Below are 19,677 nucleotides of genomic sequence, written 5' to 3'. Positions count from 1 at the left end.
TATTGCAAGGAAAGAAAGTTGAGAAAACAAACTCTTTTGTGTAGCTTTGCACCAAGGCGTTTATAGACAGCCCAATTCCAATTTGAGCTATGAAAAGTGCACAAAATGTTCTTTTTTTGGATTCATTGGGTCCTAAATTGGTCGAGATTCTGTGTGCAGAATTAAAAACATCTACAAAAAACTCATTACGTTGAAGTAATATACGTGTATCTCTCTGCTATATTAGCCATACTGATTTGTCTAATCTGTATCTTATCTTGATTTTTTACACACGTGTTATTAGAACAGTCAGAGGAAACTTTTCATCATGCTGCCTTTTATTAACTTTGGAGCATCTCCAGAAGAGGTCAGAGCAGTTTGATGAACCTCTTATCAAACTGTGTTCAATATTCTGATTATTTAACAATTATTTAAATAGTTTTGTCTTTTTTTTTTGTGGTAGTTGCAGGATAGAAAGTCGCCCTATGATTTAATTATAAAATTATACACCTTCAGGTTTCCAGTAAAATGCCATCTAGTTAAATTTTAATCATTTATGTTAAAGTACCTTTTAACTTTTAGCTTAGCCTAAACCAAATACATGCCCTAACTTGACCCCTAAACCTCAAGTCAACCTTTTAAGACACCCTGTTAAAAAAATAAATAAATAAAGTGCAGCTCCCAGAATAAAAACACTTTAAAAAAGGGTCTAAAGCTGGAACTGGTTCTCGTAAGGACAGCAGTACGAAAATACACACAGGCAGAGGGATCCCTGACAGCTGTCACTCCCATCGGCCACCAAACCGTCTCCCCCCCTCTCCGCTCGACAACATCCAGGCGTTTCCCTGTCAGACGACATATGCCACTACGTTTCCCCCGCTCCGAGCCGCCTGACATTATCTACTCCCAGGCCCCGTGGCCAGCGCCAACTCTCAGCCCTCTTGCTGGTGGCACTGCGAACATGATCTCTGAAGTCTCTCAGGCAGCAAACTGATGCTGTCACTGCACCAAGATGTAACACGGGCCCTCTGACAAACACACTGTGACAAGGACATTCAGGCACACCGCCAGTGTGTAGCCGCGACGCAGACACACACAAGTGCTCGCGACTCGTCAATATGCTGCACAACAGTCACTGCTAGTCCGGCCTTTATTCAGTTTTTATGATCTCCTCTGGGCTTGTGCACCCAGTTAAGGTCAGATGCGCACACACACACACACAAAGTCACAGTAATGTTACTATTCCATCTGGTGATCCTTCACCGCTTGATAACAAAAATGTTGCCTCCAAAAGTTGTATCCAGTGCGGTCCAGTCTGAAATGTAACAGTGATGATGGAGAAAAATGCCTCATCTGTGATAAGCGCTGTGTTGTTGTTTTTTTGCACTGCTGTGTGAACTGTACACATGGGTAGTTTTATACAGAAGATTAAGTTTTAGTAGTTAAGAAGAAGATTATTGTTATTATAACTATTATTATTATTATAGTTAAAGACAAAAAAAGGAAAATATCCAGGTTGTAACAAAGTAGCTTCCATTTGTTGATGTCGCCTGCCACCTGCTGGTAGAAAAGGGAAACTAGCAGATAGAAATAGTCATAGATCACGTGGAAACTTCTCTGAAATCAAAATAATTTGTTATTAATTAAATTTATATTGTGCAGTGTAGAGAGGAGAGTCTATAAAAGGTCAATATTTATTAGACAGAAGTATCAGGTGGTCTCACCATCTGATTTAGTGATGTGTTGAGATGTTGTACAGATAAATGTAAACTCACAAAATTTTATTTTCTTCTTTGTCAATGAAGTGAATGTAGTATTTACTGCAAAGGAAGGTGTTTGTGGTGTAATAACAACACTACTTATATACAATTCAACGTTTACCAACTTTATTTGAATCATTTTACAGTCAAACAATATGCGGAACTGGTGAAAATATAAATTCTGATACCAACGTAATTATCAACTATGAAACACGTTTACATCGTCTCAGAAAAGGAACACGACTTTTACGTTTGCATATTGAGTCGGAGCTTGCATAAAAGTCGCTGTCTCGTCGTATCCCGTCGTTTCGTGCCAAACCGTGTGCGGCCGCTGCATCTTTACTTTTTTTTTTTTTTGAGAGGTGTTGTGAAACAAGAGATCACAGGCTCAGTGGCGCCTGCAGCAGGACTCTGACCTCACAGTGTCGTACAGAAAAAAAATCATTTTCTCTCACTACAAATATCAAGTACTTTTTGAGTGTTGAAATGCCACTCTTATCAAACAACAAAAAGACCATTAAATAAAACTATCATTTACAATATTTATCAAAAACGAAACGAAAAAAAAAAAAAAACATTTAGTCAGTAATAAATTATGTATTCTCAAGATCTCCCGAGAATCCATGATGGCTTTTGTCAAATGCATAGACTGTTTCTCTATGGGAGATGAATACACCGAATAACTACAATGTAAACATGCTACAAAAACAAATCTGCAAAACTCCTAAGGACAAGGGGAGAATGAGGCGAATTAGAAAAATTCCAAAACCAAAAATATTTTGCAGTCTTTTCAGTGGATTGACCGGCAGCTCAGTAGAAATTGTTCCCGCCACAGTTTCTATTTCTAAAAATCACATCATCAAAACTGCTACGTCACTAGCACAGTGTAAAAGAAGTGCAGATGTTTACAGTCTTTGTGATTGGGGCAAATTGTTGCGCATTGTTCATTAGTTGTTCTGACATGGCAAGGGACATTTTAGATTTATTTTAATTCCTCTTCCAAACGGGCAAAGTGTGACTTCCTGGTCGAGGTTTAAAAATAGCACTGTTGACGTTATTGTCGAGTAACACTTATTGAGTTTCTGAGGCTGTAAAGTAGAAGAGAGCGGTTGCTTATCTTTAGTCCTTTGTGTTGTAAACTCAGGCAACACAGATGGAATAAGGCTGGATCATTGATTACATACAGCCTTTAGCATTTAGTGTTGATAACCTCAAGACGGTACTTCAGCTGATCCTGTGTTTTAAGTTATTCAAACAAACGCACGTGTGTCTATTATAGGATTTACCGCTCTAGTGTTAAATGTGTGTTAATCGTGCTTAATGTTTCAACAAGAACTTGTTGTCGAACATGTTCATACATGGCTTCCCAGGTTTATAAGATGTATTTATTTGAAATTAATCAGATATCATGGTCTTTTTGATCTATTTCCTTCCTCCTTGTTGTCGCTTTAATTACAGAAAAAACTACTTCCCAACCTGGTGAATGAGGCCGTGAAGCACATGGATACATACATGAAATTCTAGTCAGACATAACCAGTACTTCCAAACTTAAATCTTGCAAACCTAATTGGATTTTAGTGTAACTGAAAGAAAAGTAACTAGCCACTCATTTAAAATGATGATAAAGCACAATGACAGAGGACATCTGGCAAAAAAAACTGGCGTATCAACCTGGACTCAGTTCATAACTTATATTGTGATTATGGGCTTAAGCAGTGATGCGTTTCTGAACAGTCACATTCTCAATCAAATTTAAAAACACAAGACATTTTACAAGAAAACAAAACGACAAACTGAAACTCAACACTAACATACAGCAGGTAAGAACATATTATGCATCAAAACTCGTACTTGTGAATGTTTTAGTGGCATCGTGGATTGTGAGATTTGGTATTTTCTATTGTTTTGCTGAATCTATTTTCACTTTCACATCAAGAACACATCTGTGGGCCTTGAACCACAAGAATATCTTCATAGCTTCACGTGACTGTAGCTCTACATTTCATTTCCACCTGGGCAGCAGTACTCCTACAATGTCTTCCTATTATTGTTATTATTATTATTATTATTACAAGACCGAGCAGTCCTTCCTCATTTCAGCAAACATTTCAAAACACATCCCACACATATGTTTTATTAACTAACATATCTACACTCTTAATAAACAAAAAGCATGCGTAACACTTCAAATTAAACAACCATATTACAAAATAACATGAGTCCACCTCATTGCTTTGCATATGTTGTGCATTATCCAGTGCCCCCGTCCTTCTAGGAGTTATGGCTGGTTCCCCTAAAGAACAGCAGGCCTCTTCGTTCAGGAGTGAACATTGTGCAAGTTGGAGCCAAGAGGAACACAACGTTTCTTCACGTTCCTTTGTGGAGAGACCCTGAGGATGAAGTGGAGCGGCTGTTCATCTGTAGAAGACAAGGGTGAGGGACGACGGTTAGATGTAAGAACGCAGATGTGTGGAGACATTTTTGTCGGAAGCCGTGGTAGTGAGGGCAATTTGCCATTTTGCTTCTAGGCTACAGGTTAGAAACGGGTTTAAGATAAAATAAGGGTTAGGTTAAAGGTTAAAGCAATTTGTAAAGCTTTAAAACATTCAAACTGTAACTAAGATTATCTATGTAGCTAGTAGGTATATCAAAGACTGTTCTGTTGCAGAGGTATCTACTAAAGTTTGCATGGTAACCACCTGACCTGTCATGTCTTGTAATACCACTTGTCACCACAAGGTTCCATTGGAGTCAGTGTAGCGTGAGAGGGAAACCAAATAGTGTTGTGTGTACTGTACAATGTGTATTTCTTTCACACAGTGCATGATTCTATTGTCTGGTCAATTGTGTTGAAGGACAGGTAGAGAATGAAGCAGCAACCGAAGCTCTCGACAAGCAACCTTTAAAGGGACCAGGATGGAGGGATGAATGATGGTTGCTCATATTTTCAAATGTTGTACAAATGTAAGTACATTGGTCTTAAGATCCTAAATGTCTGCAAATTTTATTATATTATAATACAAGACGGAAGACATCATGGTGAGAGTCTTTCAGTATCTCACGACTATTTAACAGAAACAACAGTGACCCCTTCTGGAGAAAGATGCTACACTTTTCTTAATTTTTTAAACACCTTTAAATACTTTAAAGTACTTTGTTAAAAAACACTGTTAATTTGATTGATTTGATGGCTTGAAATTACAATTAATAATAATTTCTTAATAAAATATGGACAAATACGGAAAGAACAAAGCCTAGAAGACATGGGGAATGTCGAACATTTAAGAGTAATCTTTAGCTCTTCTACCAAACCACAACTACATATTGTTTAACGTCACCCACACGGCTATCCATATACGTTTGATGTGATTTGTAAATCCTCACCCCTACAGGCAGAGATAATGCCCATCAGTAGTGTTTAAAAAGTTGCCCACACATTACTCTAAGGGGAGAGCGAGAACAGTTGTAGGTAGCATCGGGGTAGGCCTGACTGACAGGCTGATGACACACCATATGGAGATGCTGGATGAATTTTACCCTGAGGGGGACAACAATGTTTTTTTATTATTTGTTTTGCCTCATCCCTGTCAGCCTCTCTTACGGAAACGAGAGGGAAGAGACAGCCAGGTTGTGGAGGCTGACAGCCGCGCACACAGACACAAGGAAACATGCAGACACGCGTGTGCACTGAAATGACAGACTGTACTCCGACACAGACAGGGTACAGACACCAGAGCAGACACACACACAGTTGGTACCGGCGTACAGTACATACTTGAGAGGGTAGCGGGGATTTTTATGCTGCTCTTAATTTTGGAAACTGAACTGACGGGTAAAGTTACATTTCAGATAAAACTGGGATTAAGGCAAGACCTGGGATGCAACTAGAAAAGTAACACGCTACTGTAAAGTCAGAAAAATGTATGATTATTCATTTCTCAGTTTAATCTAAATCAAAATATCGTAGCCTTCAACAGCTGTTTTTTTATCTTTGAAGGATGATGATTTCAGTTTTATTCACCACAATGACTTCAAACCTATAAAGTGTGTGTCGATGCTGTTAAGAAAACATACTTGTTTGGAAGCTTCAGAGGACGAACGGACTTCATTTCCAAAATTTCCATTTAACTGCAACATTGCTGTAAAAGCAGAACGGTGAAAGAGCATTTAAATATAAATATACTATTCTACAATGTGCAACAGACTTTACAGTAACTGTAAGTTTAAAGAGAATATCTAAATATAATTGTGTAAGTCTGTTAAATACATTTGAAAATGACTTTCAGTCATTTTTTTTATCTGGCCTTCATCTTGAACACTGAACAGTGTTCACTTGGTTTTCTAAGTACATTAAATAAAACTAATTCAGCTTCTTACCTTGTGGATCGATCCTTGGATCAACAAAGCCCCAGTGTTGATAGAGAGCAGCCAGGTCGTGGGGACTGTAGTTTTTCAGGAGACTCAAGATATCAATATCCATTGGCATTTCTCCAGTTGATTCACTCTTTCCCTGAGCAAAAAGGAGTGGATCTAAATATGCTTTGCTGCCATGAAGCCCCCACATGTTCATGGCAGCCCAGAGATCAGGGCCCTTAGGACCTGATGGGAAGTCACATGACTGTCTGCGGGAATGGAGTCTATCTGCGGCTGCGTTAGAAGAAGTCCCACCATTATTTCTTGCCAGCATAAAACCTAAACCCTCTTGAGGAAAGTTCCCCTCTACGGTAGCTCTGTTGCCTCTGTGTTTGGGGCTGGGGTTTGTGGGCTGGAAACTAGGGAGACTCTTACTGCGCACAGTGTGGTTTGACGAAGTAGCTTGGGCACTGGAGCCTTTACTTCCACCCTCAACTGCTTGGTTATGTTCACTAGACTTCTTTTGAGGTTGCAGTGCAGCCTTCCCACTTGACTGTGTCCCATCTGAAGAACGGGAGTCTTTTGACTGATGTTTGGACTTGGAGATGCCCGACTGGGTCTTGGGGGCTGTGTTCTTTCTGTTGCTGCTGTGGGTTGTGGAACCTGGAGGCTGTGTGCGCTGCGTTCTCGGAGCTGGTAAAGACGGGCAGTCCTTGCCTTCGAGGAATGGTGGTGGCCCTGTGCGTCTCCACTGAGAAGTGCCTGACTTTAAACTCTTGGGGTTGTTGATGCAGGGTGCCCACTTGGGTGCCATGGAGCTGCTGCCATCCACCCTGTGTGCAACACGCTGGTGGATCCACAGCACTTCTGGGTAGCAGGTCGTGTGTGAGCAGTATGGGCACTGATGTCTCACCAGGCCCTCTGTCTTCACTGAATAGTTAACAGTACAATCTCCTGTTATGGGTAGTGAAGACAGATTAAGGAGACTGCCGGCATCACCACTAGAATGTGCCTGCCCTTTGACCTCTGGGTCATTTGACTTTTCTACTTTAACGTTTGACTCTGCTAACTCTTGGCTAGGAGGACATGTGTAGGGATTCCAGTATGGCTGACTGAGCAACACACTCCTACTTCTGAGGTAGTCCATGTATCTTGAGGCTTTTGAACCACTTTTGCTAACGTTGTCCAAAATGGTGCTCTGTTTGCTATAGGGGCCCAGGAAGTCCTGGTGCTGCTTGTGCAGGTGAGACCTGAGTAGCAAGGCGTCAACAGTGTGGAAATCACAGTGCTCACAGGAGTAAGTCTTTTTATCTGTAAGTAAGAACAAAAGACATTCATACAATTACATGTATGTTTACAACACAAAGTCATTAACAGTGATCACATTAACTTGGCAAGAATATCACAAATCATCATCAAAACGGTGAGGCTATCAGCGTTCTGGAGTTGATATGAGTCAAAAGACAGGAATCACCGGGCTTTTCAACCAACAGAGAACTGGTTTGGGTCTTGGTGGGTTTGATCAAACATAGCTTGGTTTGGAACATAAAATAATGTCAAGAACGGGTATCAGTTGCATCTGAATGAGAATCCGAGCTACTCCTGTGAAAACATGCAAAATACATGTTACCTGGTGACCCAAATAAACTCTATGTTTAATATAAATACAAGCAATGTACAGACGTGACTGCTCTACTCCAGTAGCCAATGTTTTACTGCCTACTGGACTGGAGTGTGGTACCAATGCAGGGGTTTCAGAATAGAACTGCTGCTCTACAGTGGAAGAGACATCTGGAATAGACACATCTGTGTGTCCATTAAAAACTTAAACCGGTGTGCCTTCTCAATTGAATAATCAAGTGGTCCTAAGGTTGCTGTAGTTCAAATAGAAATCCACTAGGGGCCTCTGTTTTCCACAGTGGAACGTGAAATTATAACAAATGAGGTGAATTTGCACATTGGTATAGTAAATATAACGTATTTCATGGCAAACAATAGCATAAAAGACACCTGTGTGTCCAAAAAAAATATGACTTTGGATAAGACTGAACAAGAATACAAAAAATAAAACAAATCTGGGGCCTGGTACTTGTCAACAAACAAAGTGTAGCATCGTAGATATTGAACTGTGCTGTGGTGTGAGTGACTCACCTTCTTGATCTTTGCTCTTGGTGTTCTTGGTCTGTTTGGATGTGAGGTGAACGTCTTTGACCTTCTTACTCTGCAGTGCCTCATAAAACGCATGACCAAGTCCATTCAACAGAATACGGTCCTTCTGGCAAATCTTTTTGTCAACACCTTTAGTGTGAGTCAAGCTGTTTGGTGTGTGATCAAGGCCTGCATCACCTTTCTTCTTCTTGACGTTGGAGCTGGAGGTTTCGGTTTGCTTCCTCTTCTTCTCCTGCTTTAAGGGCACATATTCGCCCTTTTCTGTGTCATATGCCACTTCAGCATCAGCTAGTCTCTCCTCCCAGCCCAGACATTTTTCTGTGGCCTCCACTAGTCGTCCCCTTGTGGCCAGCTGCCATGCTTGGTAACTACAAATCGGATCCAGCTCTGGAATTCTCTTGCAAAGACTCCTTTCCTCAGAGTTTTCCTTAGGTCCAACACACGTTAGGTTCAAGCTTTCCAGAAAGTTCCTCTTGGCAATGTCCAGCTCGGAGGGCTCAAGGTCTTCATGTGGTGGATTCTGTATCTGAGTACAGCTCTGGTTCAGTTTATGTAGCTTTTCATGTGCCCTCAAAGTCTTGCGGTCGTAGAAGAAGTTCCCACAGCCAGCACACAGCTCATACAGGCACTCTTCATTTATCAAGGACGCTTGGTCCTGAGGAACCCCATTAATGGTGGCAGGCAGTTCATTGCTTTTGCTGCCCCGCAGCTGAGCTTTGACCCGATGAATGCGCATGTGACTTTGGAGGAACCACGCCTGGCGGAAGCGACGTCCACAAATCCGGCAACCGTGATCCTGGGAGCCCCGGTGCCTTTTCATGTGAGATTTAAGGAGTAAAACCTGAGGGAAAACCTGACCACAAATGGTGCAGGAAAAAGAGTCATCATCAGCCCCGTCACCGCCCTCAGCGCCATCTTTACCCTTCACTTTTTTCTTTGTGGCTTTCTTCTTTACCTTTCCATTGACGGTATGAGCTTTGTCTGATGTGTTGATTTCCGAAGGGTCGGGTATATCGGTGTCATCTTTCTTCCCTTCTCCTTCCTTGTCTCTGAGGTTTTGGCTGAATAGGCCCAGTTTATGGCTTCGTATGTGAGCCTTCAGACTGCCCTTCTGAGCTGTCCTGTGCTCACAGTAGGGACACTTGTACGGCTTCTCTCGAGTGTGTCTTCTCATGTGCTGAGACAGAGAGCTGAGGAGAGGAAAGCTCCGGCCACAAACCCCACAGGTATGGCATGACGTCACATCCTCCTCCGTCTCCACCTTTATGTTATCAGTGTGTTTCAGAGATACATCCTCCCCTTCTTCTGTCTCCATTACTCTTCCTGGAGCACTGGCACGTCAACAATCACAACTGTGTATTAATTCCTCTTACTAGGCAACGTTTATGTTCAAAAATTTACTGAGTCCTCAAAACAGGTGTCAAAAAATTGCAAAAAGTAATAGATTTAGAGTCCATCTTCATCTTTGTTTAGATGTTCTTTATCAAGCTGCATGCTGTTTTCACAAGAACACCTGAAAACAGAAGAAGAAACTAAAATGAGGCATTTGATTATCAAGATTGACAACATTCATTTCAACTGAAAACTTAATCATGTAGAAAATGTGCACACAATATTTGGTTAAGTACCAGAAACCAACCAGATTATTATTATTTCTTTTGATTACAACTTGTGTTGCTTTCTTTACAGGACAGGCTAGGATGCAAGTATTTTGTTTGTTTGGTTGCTACCGTATAAACTTGAACACATGTTACTGAATTTAAGTATTTATAGTCTTCAACAAAGCACTGTGATGAAAAAGACATTTCCAGTTTAAATGTTTACTAATGTTGACTTCAAATTGACCAAGTATGTATTTTCAAAAAATAAACTGATGTTGCTCTGAGAAGGAAACCACTTAGGCAATCTGAACCAAACAGATTTTGGAATAACCTTTGTCTCTTGCTGGACGAACGACGCCTGTCCGCACATATTAGACCGCGGGTCAGTGTCTCAACATGCATGTGTGGGTCAGTCCTTTGGTTGCCTGTGCCTAAATTGAGTGGGTGAGGTGAAGCATGAAGAGATGTATTCATTCCTGGCCAACCAGGATGAGCCCTGAGGGGCCATCTACTCTAATTCACGATCAATAATCCATTATCAACAAACTTCATTTTAGAAGCTCAGTTACGGTCACACACAAAGCCCTGATTTTGAGGAGTGCTGAGTTTGTGAATGAAGGCTCATTTATAAATGTTCCTGTTTATATGAAGGGAGAAATATTGCTGTTATTTGTGGTGTTTTGCTCATGACATGTATTGTCCTTTATATTATGGTCATTTCTTTCTTCTCTAACAGTGTTTTTTAATATGTGAGCAAACAACACAGAATTAAATATCCACAACTGTGAGGCTGCAAATTAGCACAGCTGCCAGGAAGATATGAGCCTTATTAGTGAAACATCTTATTAACAGAATCATCCAGGAACATAACGGCATCTGTTGTACTCTAATGGCAAAGGCTTGGTTTGATGTGGTTAAACATGTTCCTCGGGCAAACATGACCATTTGTGTGACTGTTCATTGAATGAAGGTACTCTGCAGTATATAGCCGGCCAGGCAGTCAAAAGAAAAACCTGCTATTGTGTTGGCCGCACCAGAACTGTCACATCGCCTCATGTCTGGCCCTCCACCCCTCATTAGGGGGTCGAGAGAGTTATTGTTAAGCTGAAGAGGCCTGGGTCTGCACGTCACTGTCTTAGAATACATGTCTAGGCAAAGAGGACAAAAGACGACTCCTGTTTGTCTTCTCAGCCTTTGAATGTGGAAAAACTAGGTGCAAATAAACAGGCTAGAGAAAAACACAAGACTGATTCTGGTATGATTTTTCTGGGGATGAGGTCATCTGTCTAATTATCTATATCTGCATCCACAGGCGCATCTGTCTGCGTGCAGGCCTGCCTGCTCGCCGCCATGTGTGCTGATCCGCTCACGCTGGAATCGGTATTATATACAGAATATGGAGGAGTTTAGGAGTTTTTTTGTGGACATGGCAGGTGTTTGGAAGGCAGACGCTATCAGATTAGTGCACGGGCAATGTGGCACACTGTCTCCAAGAGGGGGAGGATATGCAAGGGAAACTGGAGGGTGGCAATTATGGGGTTAAGGTTAAGGCGAATGTAATGAGTTAACACAATGGGGATAAAGTCAGAGAGCTGAGGGCAACAGATGGGAATAAACGGGCCACCAGTATGGAGTTAGCCGCCTCTACAGTATAGGCTTATGCCTTTGTCAAATCAGCCCCACGTGCTTAGTGTTTGCTATATATTTTCATCTGAATATCCATTTGTTTTTATTTAATCCGGGTTTTCCCCCGCTACAATAATCGTGCGGTGGGGGAAAAACCTGACAGTTTTCTATGTTTTGTTGCTATCTTTTCCACCTCTTCTGCTTTCATCCCATAAACACTCGAAGCCTTTTGGAGGACCTGCAAAGTAGTGCAGATAGCCAAACATGTTGCTCCAGGGCTTAACTCATTTCTTTTAGAATCCCTCGCTCCCCTTTTCTCTCTCTTTTCTTTGGCAGATGAATAGGCATGTCCAGTCAGCTGTCCTCACATTGATTCATCCTGACGTCCCAACCAGCTCAGCACAAACTCCCTATGGTCAGGACACTGATGCTGAGAGCCTGTGTGCTGTGATGTGTGTGCGTGCTTGCATGAAAATATCCACTGCCTGAGTGTTGTGCATTTGTGCACTGCCTGTGTGCTCGGTTGCTGCTCTGGACTGGAAATAGCATCTCCCATCTAGCATGTAAAGCACCTAAATACCTCAAATACTACATTTATTTTTGCATGGCAGAAACATAGCTGAACTAGTAAGATGTGTGGAAATGTTTGCTTTGCTCAAGTATGTGTGTACCCCATGACTGTGTGCATGCATATGTGCCTGTGTGAGTGTGTGTGGGGGCTGAAGTCATCCAAATATTCACATCCACAAGCCTGTGCCAACATACCCCTGACTGGAGTTAGCATGTGACTGTCCTTATGCTACTGTTCAAAGCCATAGTCATTCACTAAGCCTCACCTCGCATCTACTGTTTTGTGTCCAATAATCCTGTCTGTTTCCACTGACTGCAAACACAACAGAGGTATAAAACACAACTAGTACACAACTGAAAAAGGTATTAAATGTACATTCATAATGGCAGAATACTGTCTCTAAGATTAGTTAAATTATCCTTATGGATATACACTATAGTAAATCTCCACACTTACAGTGTGATTAATGTTGTTAGCTAATCATTGCAAATACAATGTTTCATAAATATTTAACAAATATTTGAGGAAAAATCAACCTCAGTGTAATCAGATTATGCTTAAAATAGCATGTCTGATATAGTAGGATACATCTCAAACTAGATTTAGGTTTACTGCTTATTATTGCCAGAGTTATGTAAAAATACAAATTAACCTACTCTTAAATACAAATTTTTTTTGGGTAGTGGCAAATGCACATTTAGCACAAGACACGATGTCAATGCTGTGTTTTGAAGAACAGCTTAAAGTACAATGAAAAATACAATAATAGGTAAAGCACAACAAACATCTTATATTTAAATACAAACTCTGTCACAGATTTTTTCACTAACATTATTGGACAGTAATATATTATCTGAAATCTAGATCTTTTTTTCTCATGGAGGTATTTTCCGTCCTCAACGCCAACAGCCGGACAGCCTCATTAAATACATGTACAGGATGATGCTACTGCAAGACAGAAATAGAGGATCTTTATTTATGTTTTGCAGCAAGTATGCAGAAACTGAATTCTGTGCTGATTCATTGCTGATGTAGTTCTAGATGACTCCCTCCAGATGTAGTGGAGTCAACACAGACTTTTGCAGGTGCCTCCATAAGGTGGCATGTTTTATGACTATCCAACATGAAATGTCTAATGCAAATAAAATCCATTGACAGAACTATTTAAGTCAATGCAGCTGTTTACAAAAAAATAGTTAAGACTACCGTCTGTTTCAACGTATGTATCGTGACTGTAGAGCTAATAGTAAGGGGGTGACTTTCTCTGAATAATGCATGAATGCTTATCTCCATTTTACCAACAAAGCCTGAATGCAGCATCGGAGCTCTTAGGATATTGTGGTGACCGCAGAGTGAGCAGTTAAGGGCCAAACATGAATCACAGGAGCTGATGGGTGTAATATCTCTCTCATAGTACGAAACTACCTTTCCCAGCGTAAGACACTCTTTTCAGGGTACATGTTGACTTCTGCATTCCTCACTATCTCACCTCAACCTGGTTATCAAGGTATGGCTTAGCAACCCACGGTACCATGGTGTTCCTAGATTGACAGATAAACATCAAAGCGGCGCACTACTGTGGGCGAACAGCCTAATGTACCTAAAAGATTAGACAGCCATGAGCTCAATGGTCACAAGCACGGACAAACTTGCGCACATTCGTGCCCATCCCCCTCCTTGGCCGACTCTCAGTTACACAACATATACAGGGATTACTCTTCATTGCATGAGATGAGCTGCTCAATGAGTGGCTTTTTTATCATGGATGCCCTGTAGTGCATTATGAAGCATCCATAATAAAGAGATAAGATTCGTGGCAGAGGTTTACCTGTTGAGGAATATAAACAAGGCGTCTCATGCAGACCCTAACGCATACATCAGTACATGAAGAACCGCGTAACGACTGGTGAAAGAATGGGGAGATATGATTTCTAGGGATATTTTCAAATATTGAAGGACATTGCTAATGTTGATTTATTTGCTGTGGTGGGTCTGAGGATCCACTGTGGACCCACTCCCTTTTCACTGTGGATTGGCTAGTGTGGGAGACACTGGAGTATAATCTGCTGGCATTAACTTGCTCTCTAAAAAAAGCACTCTCGACAGGGATTAGATTATCATGGCAAGGTCAACTCAGACTCGCTCGACTGTCTCCCTTTATGTCTCTCTATCACTCCGGTTTGTGTCTTTTGCTTTATTACTTTTCTTCAACATCCCTATTCAGTGTTGTCCTCTTTTTCTTGGGTGTCAGTTTTACGAGACTTATCTGAAGCTGCTGATGTAAGAAAAGGCAAAATCCCAATCTATTAACACAGATTAAATATACAAGATGTATAGAACAGTATAAGCAGTAATTGTGTTACCATTATGGACTTCTATTTATGATGTTTTAATTTTAGAATGAGAAATTGACTGGTTGGCTAAATGATTTAAACTTAATTATTTTGTATGCACAGTGTAAGAAAAATATGAAAGATATGCACATACAATAACTTGCTTGTTTTGAGATTACATTTACTATGTATGGTTAAAAAGACGATTGAAACCCCACAGCGAGAAAGAAAGAAACTGCAGATAAGAAATGTTAGTGTGAAATGAGAAATGTTAGTAAGTACATCTGCCTTTGTACCACCATATCAAATGAATTAATCATAATTTGCATTAACGATCACTTTTATCATTTGCTGTCATTGGCATTTCATTTTTAGGAGTCTTCTCATCCACACATGATTCCTTCTCAATTAACAATTTTAAGATTTAAACAATGACGTCTTCAGAGTAAATTGCCTTTTATCTTAACTGACTGACATGTGCCAGCGTGACAGTATTTTAATATTAATATGAGTCTGATGAGCAGTGTTGAAGCCTAGTGCGGTGGCTCCAGCTGCCGCCATCATGGCAGTGGCCGACTCCACCCTAATCCGGCTAATCCAAATATGGGCAAAGAGGTGGAGTGTGAGGCAGACAAATGACACCTATGCAGAGACCTAGTAACGTATGACAGCATCCACCTGTCACCCACTTGATCAGGTTATTAAACTAGTCTCAAGTGGCCGTATGAAGAACTGCATTTCTTCATATGGTCACTTGAGACTAGTTCAATAACCAGGCGTCCAAATCAAAATGAGTTTCTTTACACAAACAACGAAGGACAACATCCCTATTCAGTGTTGAAAATATCAGATAAGAATCTGATATAGATTTTAGCCAAATTTCAAACAGAAAACAACAAAACATTTTTAAAATACAATATATCGACAGTGAAACTCCATTCCAATAATTTATCCAACAAATAAGTTAAATAAGTTAAATAAGTTCAATTGAACTAGTCTTTGGCTTTGCTATTCTGGTGATATATAAAGTAGATCTTTATGAGTGTATAACATCAAAACTCTCAAGTTACATAGATTTGTAACAACACGAGTGTAATTTCCCGTTTCCTGCTATGATTAAGGTAAGGATTGTAGTAGGGTAAGGCGATACCTGCTTAGCGATTTCACCCTGGAGCAAAAGAATGACAGCTGGCAGGAGGGTCTGGATTAGGTTTCCCATAGGGGTATTGCATCTTTTACACCACCGCTCCTTTGGAGTAGAATGGGCCGATAGTAACACGACTCCCTCAGACCCATCCAATCTCGTCTCCCTCTGTCTCAATGGGACCAAACAGAAGGGATCTGTGAACGCCTTACTCATCCCTCCCATCTTCCATCTGGACTCTTTGCCAGTCTGCACTCCAGTTCCTCCACTGGAGACTTAAAGGGCAAGTTCTTTTTTTTTTTCAGGCACCTTTTTGACTCATCACAAATTGATCATTCAACACTGATAAGAAAAGCTGCTCCGTGACTTTTTGAGGAGTGCGTGCTGCACTGCATTATTTACTGTAACCGAACCATACTATCTGTACCATACCGTCACTGAAGCACTCCCTACAGTGACAGCATTTCTCTGTTTTCATTATTATTTCAATTATTGGCACCTGTTAATTGACTTAAATTTAGGACAAACCGAAACATTCCCACATCATCATTTGGATAAAGAAAATACATAAAATAGTTGCCATATTTTTATTTTTTTGTTTAGTCCCACGTACTGTCCAAAATCTGAGTAAAATATGCCAACTTTTATAGTCCAAACGATTTTTCAGGAATGTTTAGGCCCTAAATTGAACTCCTCCATATTCTGTATTTAGGCCAATACATTCTTGCAAAAAGGACATAATCGGTGAATTAAAAAACTTCTGAAAACTGGGGGAAAAAACACATTTACCTTAAGAACTACTTGTGTCAGAGCAATTGTTTGTTCAAACAGGGCTTGTTTTTACTTTATCTCGGGGAAAATCTTTGCCATATATATTTAATGATGTATGAAAGAAATAAATTGAATATTCATACATTCAGGCATTTTTAGTTTAAAATGTTCCCACATAATTGGTTATTAAACTTGTACTTTATCCATTTAAAAAAACCTTACTTACAGATTATAATAAGTTTTTGCAAAAGATATTTTAAAGGAGGATTCTTGTCACCTGTTTACATGCAGTCACTTTTTTCTCTGTTTACTTCTTGGCTACTAAGGTCCTGATAGCTGGAACAACACAACCCATGCAGACAAAGACAACATGGTAGAGACAGCTAGCATGTGTTAGCATTGCTCTGAATCCAGCATGTGGTCCATCAGTATGGTGTGCTGTTAGGTAATCACATCAGAAAAGAGGATGCACACTCAGCAAGAACGTGCACATGCTATTTTGGGAAGAGATATTTTGCACATTACTGAACTGTGAACATTTAAGTTGCCTGAAACAACCCTCGGGAAACAAAAGTGTGACGACATGTTTGACAGTTTAAATTCGATAACTGCAGATGCTGGAGAGAATTTAAAATATTTTGGGCCGGGGTTGTCGGGTTAAAACTGATACGTGACAACAGAAATTGTAACCAACAGTAGCAGTACAGCTCTTGTGTGGACAGGGTTTTTGATAATGATTTTCTCCCAGAGAACATGCTGTGTTTTTATTACTTAGCACTACATTCATAGGAACAGCAGCTTAATGGTTTTGACCTGCTTTTGGAAATCTATTTCTCTTTGAGTTTTCTCCATTAAAGGCTGTTTTCATAGCAGATATTTAAAGGCTCAAATGCTTAATATTTGTTGATTTCTAGACTAAACATGTTACATATATCATACTCGGTTTCATGCTCACCTCACTATTCTTGATCTTGAATGTGAATTGATATTTTACCAGATTTACAGCTGTGTAGTTTTGCTACATTCGGTTCAGATTAGACAAAAACAAAGTGTTTCAGCCTATTGTGACACAAGGGAGCTGCCCAAAGTAGAGATGGCCTTAGCCCTGACATCCTCCTGTCTGGTCTGTCGGCACCCCTCCCCCTTTCAGCAACAAGCCCTTGTCCAGACCCCTGTCTCCTGACCTAATCTAGATGATTAAATCATTTTTCTTTAGCACAAATTTTGTTCCCCCACTACTCTTGTCTGGTAGTTGTCGCACACCCTCCCCTATTGATCGTCATGCTGAGGAGATTACCCTAATAGCTGGGATTACCTCCCCACATGTTGGTTGGTCACATACTCTAAGGGAGGAGGGGAGAGCTGGAGATGGTGCATGTTGTGCATGATGTGCAAGTGTATGGAGGGAGGGAGGGGTGGAGGAGTAAGAAATGAAAAAAAAAAAAAAAATCTGGGCCTATGTTTGCTTAATGCCTGTGAAATCAAAAAAAGAGCTATAACCATGTCTGATTGTCTGTGGGATGTAATTAGAGTTTTTTTTTTTTTTTTTGCAGCCTACGCAACAAGCTTTATCCTTAAAACGCAACACGGCTCATGATCAGTCATGAGACAAGAGGTTTTTTATCAGAAGGGCATGCAAACAACACCCTGAAGACCTATTTGACAAATCTATGCACACCTCCCTCCATTCCCCTCCCCAATGCTCATTAACCCCTCCACAGCTCACTTTAAAGCCAAGTGACCTCACCTTGATTAAACTGTGATAACTGGTTAGTTCCAGTCAACTATCAAATAAAAACAATTATAATATCACTTGGATACACATGTGAATTAAAATATGTTTTGTTATATACACTGATCAGACAAAACAAACACTATATAGACAGTATTTGGTGATTTTTTTTTTTTTTTTTTACCAACTAAACAACAGATGAAGAATGACTGCGTCCTACTAATCACCAGTTTTTTAGCAGTAACAATACAACCATTTAGTGGCCAGCACTACTTCCCCATCCACATGTTTCACAGCAGCTCATTCGTGCCTCTCTGGTTCGGCGGCCGCCTCGTTTAGTTTAACATTTCCAACAAGAAGTGCAATAAAGAGAGAGGTGAGCTAGAAATCAAGATGTTAAAGCCACAGAGGCAGGGAGAGGGAGGCTGGAGGCCATTCAGACAGTGCAGAGAAAAGGAATTCCGTTAATCCGCCGCTGATCCGGTACAATGGCAGCCTTGTTGTCTGTCCCGTTTGCCTCACTCACTTACCACAAGTTTGCGTTTGAGACCGTGTTCACTGAGAGCAGCTGTGCCAAACCACAGCGAAGATAGGGTCACAGCGGTTTTAATAAATACCGGGTGCCCCGTTGGATTCACGAGATATGGTCGACTGTTTACTACTACGGCTGCTAATGACATGCACTATTAGTTACCAACTGACCGACGGGACGTTTGTTGCAGTAGTTAACTTTCGCCCACACAAACTCCCGAAATAAAACAAAAAGAAACAACAGAGCATCCCGTCTTGTGCTAACCGCAGCATCCCGCTCCCGTTTGACACCTTTTGTTGTTAAAGCGTCGAGTATCTTCTTCACTCCCTTACCTTAGAGGGGGTTAACGTTAGGTCGCTCCTGGAGAAACCCCTCCATCACCCGGTGAAACAACGGCGGGCCGTCGGTCCGCGGTCAAACACTTGTCCGCAAATCAGCGAGATATCCTCTCCTCCTCCGGCCGTGAGCTCATCTCTTTTCCTCCTCAAAACTTCAGCGTGTTTGAACAATCACAGCGGTGCAGCACCTGAACCTCAGTCCATGTCCCGTCCTCCCTCCGGCTCCGGTTCCTCCGTCTCCGTCGTCGTTGGGGACATGAGTGACGCGAGAGATAACGTTATTAACGTTAATAACACGCGGGACCAGTGATCTCTGCGTGCGCGCGTGCTGGACTCTGAGGTGACCAGTGGGCGCGCGCGGAAGTGTTAGCTCAGATTAACGTTTTGGGTTTTTTTTTGTTTTGTTTTGTTTTTGTTTTCTGTTTTTTAAGTCTAAACTGTGTTAGCGTGCGCTCACATGCCAAAACATTAGGTCCACTAGTGGTAATATTAAAATAATAAACACTGTACTTGTTATGACACTGAAACGGCGTAAGAAAGCTAGTTTGTGGCGCTGTTGAACTCTAGCCTATGTATTTTAAAACAAAAGTGTTATTTTATTTAGCTTAACCTGCAGACTACAGTGGGGTTGTCCGTGTGTCGGTACAACAATCTACAATTCAATGGTACAGCCTCCAAAATGATGACATGAATGATGTCAGTGAAGTTCCTCAGTCATACAGGTCATGGTGTATCTAAAAAGTGTTTAAAAAGGCAACTGGAGTTGT

The 19,677-nt window shown here is 40.9% G+C and overlaps 1 protein-coding gene across 2 annotated transcripts; it reads right to left on the bottom strand.

Annotated features, from left to right (window-relative positions):
* Window positions 1-1,848: 1,848 nt before the first annotated feature.
* On the bottom strand, window positions 1,849-19,441 carry LOC125020523 (zinc finger protein 516-like). Of its 2 annotated transcripts, none has more exons than XM_047605910.1 (5): window positions 18,905-19,441; window positions 8,245-9,775; window positions 6,118-7,404; window positions 5,815-5,879; window positions 1,849-4,158 (listed from the first exon to the last, which is right to left on the bottom strand). In XM_047605910.1, exons 2-5 carry the CDS (start codon window positions 9,575-9,577, stop codon window positions 4,108-4,110), a joined length of 2,736 nt encoding a protein of 911 aa, XP_047461866.1. In that variant the 5' UTR covers window positions 9,578-9,775; window positions 18,905-19,441; the 3' UTR covers window positions 1,849-4,107. The 2 variants fall into 2 exon arrangements, with proteins under 2 accessions (XP_047461866.1, XP_047461867.1); XM_047605911.1 differs by lacking the exon at window positions 18,905-19,441 and adding an exon at window positions 15,544-15,724.
* Between the last annotated feature and the right edge of the window lie 236 nt (window positions 19,442-19,677).

The sequence above is a fragment of the Mugil cephalus genome, chromosome 14, assembly GCF_022458985.1.
Source record: "Mugil cephalus isolate CIBA_MC_2020 chromosome 14, CIBA_Mcephalus_1.1, whole genome shotgun sequence".
Taxonomy (NCBI): Eukaryota; Metazoa; Chordata; class Actinopteri; order Mugiliformes; family Mugilidae; genus Mugil; species Mugil cephalus.
This window is presented reverse-complemented; position numbering and strand designations above follow the sequence as displayed.

Bases quoted from the DNA above. Each gene is read 5' to 3' on its own strand.
- LOC125020523 (XM_047605910.1), bottom strand. From the start codon at position 9,577: ATGGAGACAGAAGAAGGGGAGGATGTATCTCTGAAACACACTGATAAC. The intron at 7,405-8,244 runs GTGAGTCACTCA...TCTTACTTACAG, and splicing joins CAAGAGCAAAGATCAAGAAG to ATAAAAAGACTTACTCCTGT. The intron at 5,880-6,117 runs GTAAGAAGCTGA...CTGCTTTTACAG, and splicing joins TCCAAGGATCGATCCACAAG to CAATGTTGCAGTTAAATGGA.